This window comes from Artibeus jamaicensis, unplaced genomic scaffold, assembly GCF_021234435.1.
Source record: "Artibeus jamaicensis isolate MK-2021 breed Jamaican fruit bat unplaced genomic scaffold, CSHL_Jam_final contig_2962, whole genome shotgun sequence".
Lineage (NCBI taxonomy): Eukaryota > Metazoa > Chordata > Mammalia > Chiroptera > Phyllostomidae > Artibeus > Artibeus jamaicensis.
In genome coordinates, this window is record NW_026521675.1 from 180,523 (window position 1) to 199,710 (window position 19,188).

At 36.8% G+C, this 19,188-nt stretch overlaps 2 protein-coding genes across 2 annotated transcripts; one reads left to right on the plus strand and one right to left on the minus strand.

The window, feature by feature from the left end:
- The first annotated feature begins 616 nt into the window (after positions 1-616).
- On the plus strand, positions 617-14,530 carry LOC119062075 (olfactory receptor 56B4-like). Its single transcript, XM_053662831.1, is given in 3 exon segments — positions 617-920; positions 4,139-5,178; positions 14,468-14,530. Coding segments are annotated over 3 exon segments (1,407 nt in total).
- A 399-nt stretch (positions 14,531-14,929) lies between these two features.
- Positions 14,930-15,889, minus strand: LOC119062018 (olfactory receptor 52B2). The gene has a single exon (XM_037162817.2). It carries the CDS (start codon positions 15,884-15,886, stop codon positions 14,930-14,932), a length of 957 nt encoding a protein of 318 aa, XP_037018712.2. The 5' UTR covers positions 15,887-15,889.
- Between the last annotated feature and the right edge of the window lie 3,299 nt (positions 15,890-19,188).

The window sequence follows — 19,188 nt, forward strand, 5'->3', positions numbered from 1 at the left end:
AGTGTTTATGCATTGTAGTATTTATGTTTTTTTAACCATTTAACATTGTAAAACTCTGCTACTGTTTATACTAGTTGTGTTACTGAAGAAGTTGTTGAATGCTGTGCTCCTAACTCCATTTTTTCATAAATCCAGTGGCTTTACATACAGGATATTGCATAGCACAGTGACTTTTAGGAACTCATGTGTCACATAACAGAACTCACTGTACTTGCTAGAGTGAGTGGGGAAGAAAATCAAGTTTAACAGATGGGAGAACATACCTTCACCCAGTGTTTTGACCTGGCAAAGCTGTCCAACTGGTGGGCCACCCCTGGGTCTAGGTGTGATTAGGACTGTCCCCAGAAGTGACCAAGACAAGCCTCCAAAGTCACTAGGGACCTTTCCTGCTGGAGTGAGACAACAACCTGCCCTAGAGGTAGTCGGATGAGAGAGAGGATTGTCATGGGATGAGCCCAGGGAGGGTCAGACCTCAACCAGGCCATTTCACAGATGTGATTTCTTACCAAAACCCAGGAGACATAAGGAGAGAGCTAGATCTGCTTTTAGCAATCAAAGGCCAAGCACAGACAGCAAAAGTTGGAAGAAAAGCATCCCAGAAGGAAGCACTGGCCTCATGGCCCCTCCCACAGTAATAAGTAAACCAGCCAACAGCACAGACACTGGGGAGAATCAATGGAGGCAGTCCACCTCCTTGGATTCTGTCCAGGTCTATGAATCTGGCTCACTATCTGTGGATTTCTCAACCTGCCTTTCTTCACTTTCCATCAGGTTCTCTTCACCTGTGCAGGGGCTGAGAGCTGTAGCTGAGAACGAGGCCAAAGAGATGAGGCTAAGCCACATGGAATATGGCCACACTGGAAAACATGGGGCTCACCAGCTAAAAAAATATGCAAAGAAAACTTCTTGGTTCCCACAGTGTAAGCTACATAGGAAGCTCTCAGTAAATATTTAGTGACTAAATGATCAAACTAAGTGATTTGTGCATAATAAATTATAAAACAAAGATTCCAAAATAAGATTTTATGAATCATGAAGTTCAATTTTTTCATGATTTAGAACTCTTATAGCTTACAAAATACATTGTTAATACGTTTTATTTGTAAAACACAAAAGCCAACAACATTCTTCATGAAAAATTTAATACTTTTATTAAATCAACCAACATAGAAATTACATGGGATGCTATGACTTACATTGTTCTGATTAAAATAAAGTATACATAAATAAGAGATATAATACTTGGAAAAGAGAGTTTCAAATTGTAATTTTTGTAACATTTATAAAGTTATACTAGAAAATCAGAAAAAAATGAACTAAAAATAATAATAATTGACAATAAAATACTAAAGTAAATTCAAAGCAAAATAACAGAAATCAGCATGTTCTCTAGGTATTAGCAACATTTAATTAGAAATTTTACTCTAGATAAAATTCCACTCAAAAAACATTAAATATAGTAAAAAAAAATAGTGAGGAACGTTAACACATATAAATTATGTTCTTTAGTGACAGATATAAGAGAAAATTTAATGGAAGAGATGCATAAAATTGCAGAATAAGAAGGAAAAATATTTTTAAGATATTATTTTTATAAATTAATTTTTATATTTCATAAGACCCCAATTAAATTTAGATATTTTGGATTAACAAAAAAAAGTTAATGCCCTGTCTGGTGTAGCTCAGTGGATTGAGCACGGGCCTGTGAAGCAAAGGGTCTCTGGTTCAATTCCCAGTTAGGGCACATGCCTGGGTTGCAGGCCAGGACCCCAGTAGGGGACACATGAGAGGCAACCACACATTGATGTTTCTCTCCCACTCTTTTCTCTTTCCCTTCCTTTCTCTCTAAATATAAATAAATAAAATATTTTAAAAGGTTAAGATGATCTTGGCAGTCTAAATATTGGCAAAAGCTTTAAAATTTAATGTATAAAATATTAAGTGGATAAAAGATTTCTTGTGTATTAAGTCTCTTAAAAATCTAGAAATGCTTTATTCACTATGGTACTCTCATCATAATCACAGATAGAAAAATGAAACAACAAATTAGAGCTAGTGCACATAACAACTTACTGTATATGAAAAGAAGCATCAACAGTTAATAGAAAAACAAACTAAAACTACTACTTTGCTATTTTTTTAAAAAACAATACAAATACATTCTCTCTTCTATAGACCAAAGATAAATGAGTTACATTCCTGTGATTAACCATTAAACACAGAAAAAAGTAATGAGAAATGAATATTAATCAAAATTCCAAGTTAGAGATGATTTTCTAATTCATTCAGAGTATATTGCCCATTTTCTCTTTCTGATGAAATAACTAGAAAATGTTCTACACCATGCAAAAATTTTTAATCCTCACCTGAAGATATGTTTGTTGGTTTTTCAGAAAGGGAGAGAGTGAGGGGAAAAAACATCAGTGTGAGAGAGGAACATTAGTTGCCTCCCATACACATCCAGCCCAGGGATTAAACCATAACCTAGGTATGTGTCCTCACCAGGGATGGAACCCACAACCTTTTGGTGTACGAAGTTTCAACAAACTGAGCCACCCAGCCCGAGCAGCCTGCAAGATTTGAATCAAAGTAAAGACTTCACAAATGGAGAAGGACTGTTATGAAGAGATATGTGGTCACCAAGCCCTTATTATATGAAGTGTTAAAGGGACTTATCTAAGAAATAGAAGAAGATCAAAAATGTGAACAGTAAAATGACAACAAACTGAAAACTATCAACAACCAAACTTAAAAAAAAAAAAAAAAACTAAGCAAACAATGAGAACAGGAACAGAACCACAGAAATAGGGATCACATGGAAGGTTATCTGCAGAGGGGGTGGTGAGAATGAGGAAAAAGGTACAGAGAATGAGAAGCATAAATGGTAGGTACAAAATAGGTGGGTGGGTGGGGAAGTTAAGAACAATATGGGAAATGGAGAAGCCAAAGAACTTATATGCATGTCCCATGGACATGAACTAAAGTGGGGGAATGATGGTGGGAGTGGGTTACAGGGTGAAGGGGAATAAAGGGGAGAAAAAAATTGGACAACTGTTATAGTATAATCAATAAAATATATTTTTTAAAAGGAAAAGCTATATGGTGAACATTGATTTCACCTAGTATAAATATCTAAATAGGTAAATGTCAAAAATCTCCATGGCAATTATGGTCATTAAATCTAATGCATGTTAAAATTCCTTTTAAAAAATACAGTATTATGGCTCTGGCTGGTGTAGCTCAATGGATTGAGCACAAGCTGTGAACCAAAGGGTCGCGGGTTCACTTCCTGTGGCAACCACACATTGATGTCTCTTTTCCTTTCTCCCTCCCTTCCCGTCTCTCTAAAACTAAATAAATAAAATCTTATAAAAATATATGGTTTTATATATTTTTAAAATAATGTCCTTAAGGAAGTCTTACTAAAATCTGCAGATGAAAAATCAATAAACTAAGAAAATATAGGTCTTAATATGTTTTCAATTTAACTATGGTAATTAGAAGGTGGCAAAAGCTTACACCTTAAAAGAACCATTTGTATTAAGCCATCAGCAATAGTTTAACAAAAAATATACAGTAACTAAAGACAGAATACTAAAATTTTTAGCTCCAGCTCATTTATTATTCAAAACTCTAAACTCAGATAAATCATTCCACTTCTGTGATTCTCAATTCCTCAAATATGAAAAAAGGCCTTTCAAAGGTCCTATACAAAACAAAGCCATTATAATTCTCATTCTTACTTCCGTTCTTCCCTGGAAGACCTCCAAAGAAGAATATATATCTGTTCCGTCTTTAGTATTTACCTCCTGAGGAATCAGTCCATTCACAATGACTGAACATGTCCCCTGTTTTGTGTCCATATCTCCTTACTTCATGTATCAAAACAGCATCGAGTCACATGAAGACAATAAACGATTCCTTTCTCTCTTTGTTTCTGCTGTAATCTTCCTCTTAAGGCCTCTTTTGGCCATCTTAGTGCACTTTTCAGAACATTTTCCAGATAAAAGAGACACGGGGAATATCATACTCTATGAGTGAATCTTGTATCTTTAAATTAAATCTGAATCTCAGCTGAACACTTAACCAAGCTTCCCTCTTGTTTCTCTTTGTCCACAGACATACAGTAAGGATTAAGATGCCCCAATATATGGATGTCTCTCCCAGAGTGTAACTAATAGCTCAAGACTTCATGGTTCTAAGTTCATCTTGATGGGGCTCCCAGGCATTGACAAGTGGCAGCACTGGCTCTCCCTGCCCCTGGCTCTGATCTACCTCTTAGCTCTTGGTACCAATCTCCTCATCATGATCACCATTCATCACAAGCTTAACCTGCACCAGCCCATGCATCAGTTCCTTAGTATCCTGGCTATAGTGGACATTGGCTTGGCTACCACCTTCATGCCCAGGATTCTGGGCATGTTCTGGTTTGATGCCAAGGCCATCAGCCTCCCTGTGTGCTTTGCTCAAATCTATGCTATTCACTGTTTTATTAGCATGGAGTCTGGTATCTTCCTTTGTATCACTGTGGATAGATATGTAGCCATCTGTCACCCACTTCAATACTCCTCCATAGTTACTGAAGCTTTTGTAGTCAAAGCCATAATATTCATGGTGCTTAGGATTGTCCTGTTGACCATCCCAGTGCCTGTACTGGCTGTCCAGAGACACTGTTGCTCCAAGAATGAAATTGACCGCTGTATGTGCTCTAACCCTGGGGTCACTGGTTTGGCCTGTGATGACACCACCATTAATAGGTTTTATTAGCTGGCTTTAGCCTGGGTCATCAGTGAAAGTGACATGGCTCTAGTCCTTATTTCTTATGTTCTGATCTTTCACTCTGTGATGAGACTGAACTCTGCTGAGGCAAGGCTATTGACTATTGTCAAGGCTCTGAGCACCTGCACTTCCAATCTCATCCTCATCTTCTTCTTCTACACAACCATTGTTGTAGTTTCTATAGCCCATCTGGCAGCCAAAGCAGCTCTTATCTTTGCTGTTCTTCTAAATATGCTTAACATTGTCATCCCCCCTGCAGCCCTTAACCCCATGGTATATGCTTGTAGGGCCCATGAGCTTAGATTGAGCTTCCAGAGGGTGCTTAGATTAGACAAGACTGTGTTCAAGAAGTGGCACAAACTCAAAGAAGGGAATATGTGGTGCTGCAAAAGAGCACAGGTTTTGAAACCAAATAGACCCCAGATGGGATTCCATTTCCCTCCTTCTTTAAAAAATATAATTTATTAGCTAACACATAAATAAAATTCACACTCTCTAAAAATAAAAATAATGTAAATGAAAATAAATATGAAAGGGTAATTCCTGCCTAAGTAGAATTATATACATTGTTTTTATGGGAGCAATATACCAATGCATTTAAAAGTTTCAAGCATAGAAATAACTCAGACATCCATCAGGTGATGAATATACAAACAAAATGAGGTAGATCCGTATACTAGAATATTATTCAGTGATAAAAAAGAATGAAGTACTAACACATGCTATAACATGGATGAACCTTAAAAACATTATCCTCACAATAGCCAAGTGTTGGAAGCAACCTAAATGCCCATCAGTAAATGAGTGAACCAAAAAACTGTGGTACATTTACACAATGGAATACTATGTAGCAAAAAGAAAGGAGCTCCTACCCTTTGCAACAGCATGGATGGATCTGGAGAGCATTATGCTAAGTGAAATAAGCCAGGGGGTAAAAGACAAATGCAATATGATCTCACCTATAAGTGCAACCTAATCAACAAAACAAATAAGCAAGCAAAATATACCCAGAGACATTGAAATAAAGAACAAACTGACAATAACCAGGTGGAATGGGGGAGGGAGATTATGGGAGAAATGGGGGGAAGGGTCATCAAAGAACGTGTTTAAAGGATACATGGACAAAGCCAAAGAGGGGAAGGGTCAAGAGGGGGAGGGAGGGTTGGGAGGTGGGAAAATGGAGACAACTATACTTGAACAACATTTAAAAAATAAAGAAATAAACCTTATGCTAATTTTTAAAAACCAGACAAAAAAGTCATGTATAATTCCATTTATATCAAATGTGCATAATAGACAAGTCTATAGAAAAAGGAAGCAGACTGTCAGTCTGGAACTGGACTGGAATGTTGAGTATGAGAGAATGACAACACCTGCTAATGTGTAACATCCATTTTGTGGGAATAAAAATGTTCTGGTATTAGATAATGGTAAGAATTGCATGATTCTATGAATATACTAAAAATCACTGAATTGTATGCTTTAAAAGGTTAAATATATAGTATGTAAATTAAGTTAATTTTTTCAATTACAGCTGACATTCAATATTATAAAAGTTTCGAGTTTTTAAAATGTTGCAAGAGACTTGTTTAACAGTGAAGGCAGCAGATTGTCTTTCCTCTGGAAGAATTAGCATAGTAAGAAACTAATTGTGTTTGACAAGAATATAACAAATTATTTTGTGGCTTGATAAAGGCTGACCTCTCTCATTACATATGTAGCTAATTTGTATTGGAGCCAAGAAGCCTTCTGGAAGAAAAATAATGAGATCACTTGCACCATAATGTCTTCATTTTGGAGTTTGATGTAATATGACCTTCCCTGATGAGTAGATGAAGATGATCCCAACAGAGTCTAGATTTATCTGCCTCAAAGATCATAGAAGATCACTTAAAGAGAAATCTCACCATACGTACAGTGTGTGTCCTGAGTTCAAAGGCAAAGCTGGACATGGGAGAGTTGCCAAGTTAGCAAATAAAAATCCAAGATGTCAGTTATTTTAATTTCATATAAATAGCAAAAATTTTTAGTAAAATTATGTACCATGCAATATTTGGTATTCACTCATACTAAAAAAGTATTCATTGTTTATCTGAAATTTAAACCTAACTTGGTGTCCTATATTTTATGAGGAAAATCAACAAGGAGTAGATTGCTTTCAGGTCACCATATGGCTATGTGCAGAACTCCTCCAACTCTATGGGAATACTCTGGGAAGAGTAGTTTAGCATGTAGTCCAAGCTAAAGGGCTATAAACATGAGAGCCCAAGTGTGGAGCGTGCTTGACCAAACATAATGTTGAGAAAATGTATTCATGTTACCTCAAAATTTTTTTTACTGATACAGTGTGATATGGCAGTATACAGAGATCATTTAGTCTTGTTCACAGGAAATAGCTGTAAAATCAGAAAAAAATTATCAGAAATACTCATTTTATGGCTCTAGAAACCAACCAGTGGAAAGCCACAAATTGAGAGGTATTTATTCACGAACAGTTCTTAAACTTCAGGCAGGAGGCATAGGACTCTGTTGTTCTTATCTGGGCTGCTCCCCTCCAACATCCTCCAGCCCCACTTTGGTCAGTATAATAGTTATACCAGGGAAATACTGGGTGTAAAATCAGTAGCTTCACTGCCAGAAGGAACTGACTTGATTTGGAAGGAACAGTGGAAAAGCCACACCCGGTGCCAAAAGGAAAGTCCTGCAGCCACCCTAACCAGAGGGTATTTTCCTGGTCAGTGAAAGTAGATGTCTGTAGACTGACCAGAGGTTTTCAGGGAGATATTACAAAGAGATAAGTATAGAGGGTTTAATAAGCTCTCCACAGAGTCTGATTAGCTGGAAGGTTGTACATACATTCAGAGAGAACAGAGCCAAAACTCTCCACACATCCACTGCCAGGAAACTGAGCACATATGCAGAAGAGACTCAAGGAGTCTAATGAAAAAATAAAGGTTGGGGAAGGCTTGAAAACTGCCTGAACTTCAAAGGTGCTGCCCAAGCCATACACAGGCCCATTAGTAGAGGAAAGAAGTATTAACTGGCTTAGGTTATTTGGAAGCAAAATCTGATAAATTATTGATAGTTCACTATCAATGATTTACCTCCTTTGCCTGGTTTATCTGCACATGAATGTGTGATTGAGATCAGCCTACCACCTTGCGCCCTCAGTGGGTCCACCCATCGCTACTCCACACCTGGGATTTGTCCTCGGCTGCCTGTGCAAACCCAGGGCAACCCATAAAAATTCAACCTTAAGTTTTAGACAGTGGCTCAGTTGGTTGGAGTATCGTCCTGCACACCAAGGTGTTGTGGGTGCTCTTCCTGGTCAGGGCACATACTTAGGTTAAGGTTCATTTGCTGGGCACGTATAGGAGGCAACCAACTGAAGTTTCTCTTTCACATCAATGTTTCTCTCTCTCTCCCCCTGCCCCTGACCCAGCTCCTTCCATACCTCCTTTCTTTGCTCTCTAATCAATGGACATATCCTCTGGTAAGGATTTTAAAAGCTAAAAATAATAAAAATAAAAATATCTGAGCAACACATTAGGTGAGCACTGTGGAAGAGACAGTTTCTACAAACTCCAGGAAAACTGAAAAAGAAAACAAAACAGCAACAATATTCTCAGGGGAAAAAATTCTTTAAAATTCTTAGTTTAAAAAATATTTAATTCTGAAACATGCAAAGGAAATTCCAACCTATGAGGAATGGGGGAAGCAGTCATCAAAATTGTCTCTCTATGGGCCAGATGTTGGGTTTATCAAAAACAGACTTCCGACATGCTATTGTAAATATGTTCAAAGAATTAAAGGGAACCATGAAAAGAATTAAAGGAAAATACAGAGAATCTCAATAAAAAAATAGAAACTATACAAAATAAAACAGGGCAGATGCATGCAAAAAAAAGAAAAAAACTGTACCCACTCTCTTACAACATATACAAAAGTAAACTCAAAATGGATTAAAGACTTAAATGTAAAACATGAACTCATAAAAAATCATGGAAGAAAACATAGGCAGTAAACTCATTGATATCTTTCTTAGTGATAGCTTTTTAAAATATGTCTCTTTGAGGAAGGGAAACAAAAGCAAAAATAAACAAATAGGACTACATCAAACTGAAAGTTTCCTTACAGTGAAAGAAACCATCAATAAAATGAAAAGACAACCTACTGAATGGGAGGAGATATTCACCTGACATACCCAATAATGGGTTAATATCCAAAATATATAAGAAACTCATAACTCAATAACAAAAAAAAAACTGATCAAAAATGTGCCGAGAACATGTATAGCCATTTTCAAAAAAAGACATACAGATGGCCAACACATGTATGAAAAGATGCTCAACATCACTAATCAGAGAAAAGTAAATCAAAACCATAATGATATACCACCTCATATCTAGCTATAATAAAAATGGCTGTAATTTTAAAAAATCAACAAATAACAAGTCATGCACTGTGGCAGGATTATAAATTGGTGCAGCCACTATGGAAAACAATATGGAGATTCCTTAAAAATCAAAAACAGACTTCCGGGGACTTCCACCAAGATGGAGGCATAGGTGGAAACATTGTGCCTTCTCGCACAACCAAGTTTAAAAACGACAAAGTTTTAGCAACAAAATATGCAGCCAAACCACAGAAAATTGAACTATACTGAGCTCCAACAACAACAAACCACTCAGCCAGACCAGTAAGAGGGGCAGAGCCAGCAGTGAAGCCAGGTTGAGCAGGAAAGATCCACCAGACTGACCCAGGCACGTGACCCAGGTGTGCAGGCAGCCGAGGACCAATCCCAGGTGTGGAGTAGCAATGGGCGGACCCACTGAGGGCACAAGGCAGTAGGCTGATCTCAGTCACACATTCACGCACAGATAAACCAGCTGAAGGAGCTAGCAGTGAGACAGATCTGTAGTCCCCAGTGGCAGAAAGCAGCAGAGGAAACCACCATTGTCCCTCTCTGACCCCGCCTCCACATACAGTGTCACAACCCAGCAACCTGGGTGGCCCCACTCTGGTGAACACCTAAGCTCCTTTCCTCATGCGTAACAGGAGCAAACAGATCAAAACATGGCTCAAGAAGGACTCAGAGCCCCAGAGCCAATAAATCTAAGTGAACAAGAAATTGCCAACCTATCAGTTGCACAGTTCAAAACACTGGTGATCGGGATGCTCACAGAACTGGCTGATTTTAGTCACAAATTAGAGGAACATATGAAGGCTAAACTAATTGAAATGAAGGGAAATGCACAGGAAACCAATAGTGATGGAAAGGAAACTGGGACTCAAATCAAGGGAGTGGACCAGAAGGAAGAAAAAAATGACCAAACAGAAAAGAAGGAAGAAACAAGAATTCAAAAAAATGAGGAGAGGCTTAGGAACCTCCAGGACATCTTCAAACGTTCCAACATCCAAATTATATGGGTACCAGAAGGGAAGGGGAAGAGGAACAGCCACCAGTGGAAAACTTATTTGAACAAATAATAAAGGAGAACTTCCCCAATCTGGCAAAGGAAATAGACTTCCAGGAAATCCAGGAAGCTCAGAGAGTCCCAAAGAAGTTGGACCCAAGAAGGAACATACCAAGGCACATCATAATTACATTAGCCAAGATTAAAATGAAGGAGAGAATCCTGGAAGCCTGGAAGAAGCAAGAGATAAAGGGACAGTCACCTACAAAGGAGTTCCCATCAGACTGTCAACAGATTTCTCAAAAGAGACCTTACAGGCAAGAAGGAGCTGGAAAGAAGTATTCCAAGTCAGGAAATCCAAAGACCTACATCCAAGATTGCTCTATCCAGCAATGCTTTCATTTATAATGGAAGGACAGATAAAGTGCTTCTCAGATAAGATCAAGTTCGAGGAGTTCATCATCACCAAGACCTTATTATATGAAATGTTAAAGGGACTTATCTAAGAAAAAAAAAGATAAAAAATATGAACAGTGAAAGGACAGCAAACTCAGTTATTAATAATCACACCTAAAACAAAAGCAAACTAAAAGGACAGCTAGATCAGGAGCAGAACCATAGAAATGGAGATCACATGGAGGGTTAGCAACAGGGGAGTGGGAGGAGAAGAAGGGGGGAGAAGATACAGAGAATAAATAGCATAGATGGTAGGTATAAAATAGACTGAGGGGGGCAAGAAGAGTATGGGAAATATAGAATCTAAAGAATTTGTGACACATGGACATGAACTAAGGTGGGGAATGTGGTGGGAGGGGTGTGCAGGGTGGAGGGGAATGAAGGAGGGGAAATAGAACAACTGTAATGGCATAATCAATAAAATATATTTAAAAATAAAAATAAAAATAAAGAAATAAAATACTGTTAAAAAATAAAAAACAGAACTATGATACAGTCCAGCAAGTTCACTTCTGGGTGTTTATTCACTTCTGGGTACTTTGAACTAATTCAAAAATATATATGATATGCATCCTTATTTTTTTTTTGCAGCATAATTTATAAAAGCAAAGATATGGAAGCAACTTAGGTGTCCATCAATAAATGAGTGGATACAGAAAATTTTGTATGGATACACAATGAAATATTAGCAATTTTTTTTAAATGAGAAAAAAGTACTAATAGCTGATAATATCAACAATATTGAGTTTACTCAACTTAAGTGAAGAACCACAAATCAAGTTCCTATTTTCCATAATAAATAAAAAAAATACTAAAAAAAAGAATAAAATCTTACCATTTGCAACAGCATGGATGGACTTAGAGGGTTCATGCTAAGTCAAATATGTCTGAGAGAGAAAGACAAATATGGTATGATTTTATTTATGTGGGATCTTTAAAATTGTACAAACATAACAAAGCAAAAGCAGACTCATAGAAACAAAACAAACTGATGGATCCCAGAAAGCATAAGTGAAAAAGATGAAAGGGAATATATTCAATAATATTGTGATAACTTTGCACAGTCACGAATGATTACTAAACTTAGTGTGAGGGTCACATTGTAAGGTATATAAATGTCAAATCACTACATTGTTCACGTGAAACTAATATAATATTGTATGCCAAGTATACTTCAATAAGAATTTTATAAAAGAAACTATACAAAAGAATCAAATGGAATTAATGGCACTGAAAGATATCACAAGAAACTTACTAGAGAGACTCAACAGCAGGTCTGAGTTGACAGGAGAAAGAATCAATGAACTTAAAAATAAATTAACAGGAAGTATACAGTCCGATGGGCAGTCACTAAAGTAATGTCCTATAGAGGTACTTGGCAGTTTAAAAATTGCCCCAAACACAATCTCACTTAATCCTCATAAAATCCTGTTAGTTAAATATGCTGTTTAACATTGAAAAATTCTGGGGCCCAGCTCTGGCTAGTGTAGTTCAGTGGATTGAGTGCCGGCCTGTGACCCATAGGGTCGCATTTCAATTCCCAGTCAGGGCACATACCTGGATTGTGGGCCAGGTCCCCAGCAGGGGGTGTGTGAGAGGCAACCACACATTGATGTTTCCCTCTCTTTTTCCCTCCCTTTCCCTTTCTCTAAAAATAAATAAATAAAATCTTTTTAAAAAAATTTGGGGCCCGAGTGTCCATCAGTAGATGAATGGATAAAACAACTATAGAACATTGACACATTGGATCCACTCAGCCATTAAAAAGAAAATGTTCCCCTTGTATGGATGGACCTGGAGAACATTAGGCTAAGTGAAATAAGCCAGTCAGAGAAACACATATACCATATGATATCACTCATATGTGGAATCTAAGGAACAAACTGAAGTAACAAGGAAAATGGGGACAGACTCATAGATGGAGAGCAAGGTTACAGCTAGTGGAGAGGGGGAGGTGAGGAGGTGGTGCCTTTCCTGAGCAAAAAGGAAAAAGGACTCATAGACATGGACAACCACATGGGGATTGCCAGGGGGAGAGGGTAATAAGGGGACTAAATAGTAATGGAAAAAAAATACAAGAAAGATTTTCTTGTTAATTCTGAGGATCAGACCAATTCAGTGACTTATTGTATTAGTAAAGCCAAAGGGGATGGGTTTGAGAGTGGGAGGTGGTGATTGGTGGGGTGGGGGGACATGGTGGAGTGAATAGGGAGACAATTGTACTTGAACAACAATAAATAATTTAGATAAGAAATATAATAAAAATAAAATAAAAATAAATTTAGAAAATTAAATGAATCCATGTAAAATTGTAAAGTCCCTCACAAATGTAAGTTATTCATATAACTAATGAGATGATATTAATGTTTTTAACAAATAAAAGCTTTAAAAAATACCTTCAAACTTTCAGTTAGTTAACACAAAGAAACATTATTTGCTATTAAAACTGAAGAAAAAATGATGTTACAGGTTGAGTGACTCTACTGAAGGCTGACCTTCAAATGTTTATTTTCCTAGCTTTTTATAGGTATAATTGACATATAACATTGTGCAAAATTAAGGTGTACTTACATATTACAATATGATAACCACCACATCATTAGATAATGCCTCCATTATGTCACATAATATTTCTTTTATGTGGTAAGAACATTTAAGATCTACTCTTTCAGGAACTTTCAAGCATCTAATACAGAAGTATGAGCTATAATTGCCACGCTACATATTACACCTCCAGAACTTACTTGTATTATAACTGAAAGTCTGTGCCCTTTTACTAACATCTCCCCATTTTGGCCACCCCTCAGCCCTTGATAATCCCCATCCCACTCTTTGTTTCTATGAGTTTGGCTTTTCTAGATTCCTCATGTAAGTGACCATCCAGAATTTCTTTCTCCTTCTAACTTATTTCACCTCCCTCATTAACTTATAAGGACCCTTGTGATTTCCCTAGCCCCACCCACATAATTCAGAATAATGTCTGCTGATTAACAGTCTTGATTTCATCTTCACTCTTAATTTCCCTCTGCCATGTATACTAACATATTCACAGGTTCTAGGGATTAGGACATAGATACATTTGGGGGCCATTATTCTGCCACCATAGGGAGTTTTAAAAAGACTCAGAAACTTGGGGAGATGGAAAAATGAACTGCTTCTAAACCCCAAACGGTAAAAACTGGTTTTTAAAAGCTTCAAGCAAAATCTTTCCATAAAATGTTTCAGTTAATTTAAGTGCCTAAAGATGAAGATTATGTTATGGGTATGCTGACCAGTAAACATCTCAGATAAAACTGATATACATGATTTATTTTGACATGCCTACTGGCCATACAACTGGAGATGTCAAGAAAGAGTTGTATATAAAGAGGTGAACTTAAGGGAAAAGCCTAGGCTAAACATATCACTTTAGAACTCATCCTAATTTAGAAATGAAATTTTAAAGCCATGCCATTGTCTGTAGTTAGGAAAAATTAGAGATACAGAAGAAAACATAGAATTATAGAGTATTAGCTTGCCTTCTTTTTAACAGCCAAATATTTCTGTAATACATTATATTTTTATTATAAATATGTCCCAATAACTTCTTTTTTGCTCATGTGTCCACCTCAGAAAATCAGCTCTCTAAGGGCAATGCCTGTGTCTCTGTGACTCAACTCATTTCCTGAATGAATAAAGAGATTTTTTCATATTGTAACGGTGATCGTTCTTTACATGGAGGAGTATCAACCTTAGTCTTTTTCAACAATTTTATCTTTTTAAAAGCACTCTTTCATATTCATTACCTAATTTGATTTGTGCAACAAACTTGTTAGGATGGCTCTGGTGTTGGAGGTGATGATAGCCATCATACAATCTTGGAAGGAAAGCAGGAGTAGGCATAGAAACCTCTCAAAATATTGGAAATCTTATATACATCAAATCCAAAACATCTTCAGGCATGAACTTCAAATTGGAACTATAACTAACACTGAGAGTCTGCTAAATGCTAAGCAATGTACCAAGCAATTTATATATTTAATTTAATCCTTACGTAAACCTTAGAGCCTAGGTATGAGTGGTTTCATTTTATAGGTTAGAACTAAATCTCAAAAAAAAATGTGAAATTATCCATTGTCAAAACTCAGAAATTTAAAAAGTCAGGATTTGAATCCAGATGCATTTTATTTCAAAGCCCCATGTGCTCTCTGCTGCAACACACTATAGTGCCTAAGCTGGGAACTTGATTGTTGGTAAGTTCTCTTTTCTCCTGCTGGTAAAAGGAAACAGTGAAGGAACTAGCTTTCCCAATACTTTCCCACAATAGATAACATGTGAGCCATACTGTCCCTGATTTGCTTGGTCTTTGCTCCATAGATGATGGGATTAAGCATGGGAGGTATTAACACATAGAGATTTGCCAGAAGGATGTGGACATGATGGGGGATATTCTTGCCAAAGCGATGAGTCAGGAAAGTGAAAAAGGATGGGATGAAGAAGAGGAGAATGACTCCAATGTGGGAACCACAGGTATTTAGAGCCTTGTGCCGGGCATCCTGGGAAGGAAGTCTAAACACAGCTTGGAGAATCAAAGTGTAGGAAATACCAATGAGTGCAACATCTACCAAAACTGATGCCATGGGCACTGAAAAGCCATACCAGATGTTGACAGTGATGTCAGCACAGGCCAATCGAGCCACCCCAATGTGCTCACAGTATGAGTGGGGGATGATATTGGTCCGACAGAATGGCAGCCTCTTCAGCAGGAATATGATAGGGAAAATTGTCCCAATGCTCCGTCCCCAGATTGCCAGGGTCATTTTTCCAATTGCCATGGGAGTTAAAATAGCTGTGTATCTCAAGGGAGTACAAATGGCCACATAGCGGTCAAATGCCATGGCCAGCAGAATTCCTGACTCAGCCACAAAAGCAACATGGATGAAAAACATCTGAGTAATGCAGGCATCAAAGGCAATCTCCCCAGCATGAAACCAGAAGATAGCCAGGGCCTTGGGCACAGTGGTAGTGGATAGCAAGATGTCAGTACCAGCAAGCATGGATAGGAAGACATACATGGGTTCATGGAGGGTGCGTTCATTGAGGACAACGAGGATGAGGGCTCCATTTCCCAAGACTGCAGTGATGTACATGAGGCAGAAGGGGATGGAAAGCCAGGTATGGTAGTTCTCCAGTCCTGGGATGCCAAGTAGGATGAACACAGTGGGGTGGAAGGTGGTGAAGTTAGCACCAAACATGCCTGCTTTTGGAGTCTCTGGGCAGAACCAGAGGTAGGTTTCACTAAAAGTTGAACATCAGATAATGGAATCAATCACTAATGCCTTGAATTAGAGAATATAGTGCTATGTTTTCACTCCCTGAATTATCATTACAAACATAAATATAAACAAAAGTTCCTGGTCACACCTCAGCAATGCCTAGAATCCGTTCATGCCTCCCCATTCTCACTTACATGCTCCTACTCAGGTCTTGGTCATCCTCTTATTCTATTGCAACAGCATCCTGACTAATCCTGTCTTCCCATCTCCCAGCTTCTTATTCTCAACGCCTCCTTATTCACCCCAGTTACATTGCAGCCTGTACGGAATGTACAAAACAAAAATCTTATTGTGTTTTCTCATAACTTTTTATAGTGATTTATCTATTACAAAATAAAGCCTAAGTTTCTCAAACATGCAAATACTTCCACAAACCCACTGTTACTCTCTTCTCTAGTTTGATTGCCTTTAGGAACTCTGAAAAACCTAAATTAAATTATGGTTTAATCCATTCCTTATACAGTTTTTATAACTTTATGACTTTTCTAACATTTTCTCTTAATTTGGAACATACTTTTCTACCTTTGGTATTTATTAAACCTACTGATCTTCTAATTCATAACTTAAATATTCATCATGCAGAAGCCTTCTCCAGGATCACACTCTGAGCCTCCAACATTCTGATTATTAATAAAAAGAAAGTTTTTCACATCTTAGAAATTTAGCCTCATCTGTGAAAATGAACTATTCAGATTCATCTTGCAAGGATTAAATTAAATATTTTCTTTAAACTGCCTGGTATAAAAACACTAAATAAATGCTAATTATTGTTTTTCAGTGAATCAACACAACTAAATAGAGAGCCTAGAAACTAATGTAAGTATATTTGAAATTAAAGTGTGATCAAGTAGCATTTCAATTTAGTAGGGAAAGGAAGGCCAATTCAATTAATGGCATTGGGATGTTTTTGTAATAGAATAAAATGAGTCCTCACCTCACTCAGTAAAGAAACAGAAATTCCAGATAAATTAAAGATATATATTTAAAAAATAAAACCACAAAAATATTTATAATTTAAAATAAGTTCTTAGGAGAAAACAGAAAAATATTTCTGTGATTGGAAAGATATTTCTAACATAAGAAAACCATACTTCATGGACAGTAATAATTAAATGATATAGTTATGTAAAAATGTAGACAAGAATAAATAAAAATTCTAGGAAGCAAAAGTTACAAAACATGTAATAGACAAAAAAGATATTATCCTTAAATACTAAAAGTTGGTATAAATGAATAAGAAAAATTAGGAAATGTGCAAAAAAACAAAATAGACAATTCATGCTACAAAAAAAATAGCCTATTACACATGAATACATGCTCAAAATTTGAAGACATAAAAATGAGTATCCTATGGAAATATCGTAGTTTTCTTATCAGATTGAAAAACATAAGAAAACCACTAGCCCCCAGTGCTGATGGTGCAGCATGAAAACATATAAATATATCTGTAGAAATATATTTATATATTTATTTTTTTTAATTTTATTTAGTTATTTTTCAAGTACAGTTTTTTGCCTGTTTCTCCCATCCCAGCCCACCCTTCCCCCATGCACCCCACCTCCCTCCCATTTCCACCCCCCTTAGTTATTGTCCTTGTGTCCTTCATACTTGTTCCTCCAAATCCCTCCCCTTTTTCCCCCCTTAAATTCCCTTCCCTCTCCACTCTGGTCACTGTCCCCTTGTTCTCTATTTCAGTGTCTTGGTTTTTATTCTGCTTGCTTGTTTTTTTTTGTTGTTTAGGTTACTGTTAAAGGTGAGATCATATCGTATTTGTCTTTCAACACCTGGCCTATTTCACTCAGCATAATGCTTTCCAGTTTCATCCATGTTGTTTCAAAGGGTAGTAGCTCCTTCTTTCTCTCTGCTGCATAGAATTCCATTTTGTATATGTACCACAATTTTTTGATCCATTCATTTACTGACGGGCACCTAGGTTGCTTCCATCTCTTGGCTATTGTAAATTGTGCTGCTATGAACATTGTGGTGCATAGGTTCTTTGATATTGATATTTATATATTTATATGCATTTCTATATTGTTGCAGTAATAAAAGAAATTTTTACTACTTCCATAGCTGTCAATGGGGCAATAAATAAATTATGGCACCTATATTAAAATAGAGTGTTTTGTTTACATTTTAAAAAGGAGTATTAACCATAGCATATAATTATATAAAAAGACAAATTGAAGATTAAAATGCATAGATAGTTTTTTTAATGTTCTCTCAGTGGGTGCTTCAGGACAATTTACATGATCAGTAACACAAAACCCAACCCCATTTTGGCTTGCACACAAAGGAAAATGTCCTTGTTCCTGAAACTGAAAACTGTGTTCCTAGTATCAGGTTTATATAAAAATTCAAGACATCATCAGGAACTCCATTCCTCCGTGACTCTCAGCTCTGCCCTCCAGGTGTTGACTCTTCCCGGCCAGGCCAGAACTAAGGTGAGAAGAGTGAGGCACTTAACTCAAGTGCAAATTTAAGTGTGTACCAAAAAATGTAGTAAACAAGATAAATAATATTTTAATGCAATATTTTTTAAATTAAAATTTATGCAAAATATCCACGATGAACAAAGCATCAACATTTTAAATAAAGCCAGCATTTATGGTACTATACTGAGTCATATTAGAGCCAGAAGGAAAAGGAAAAAAGGGAGCCCTTGTATACATGTTTTTATGCGTGTTGAGCATTATTTTTTTTCATAACTTTATTTTGAAAATATTTAGTTTCTTTCATTAAAGCCAGTAAATTATAATGAAGTCTAATTTTAAAAGAAATAATATATTTAAACTTAATGCTGTGAGTTTTAATATACCTACTTTTCAATGTTATATTTTAAGCCATTTTAATATTCTTGAAAAAAATGGACTCTAGTCCCAGTCCTGCATAGCAAAAACCGTATCAGTTCAAGATGTCAAGATGAACACTTTGGATAGTGGCCACTTACACTACATCACCCAGAAAAAACAAGATTGCATTTGAATCAGCAGTTTATTGGGTTTATTCCAAGAAAACCTAACAATCCCAGGAAACAAACATTATTTTGTCCCCAGAAACTTACCCCAACTCGAGAGAAAGTTGTTTCCCAATGTGTGAAGAAAACCAGTCAGATGCAGACTCTGGAAAAAATTAGGATGGTATTTGTACTTCATCTGCAGAAACCCCTTGGGTGAGAAGAGACCTTCTACCCGACTAGGTCCTTAGGGAGCATCTGGTTT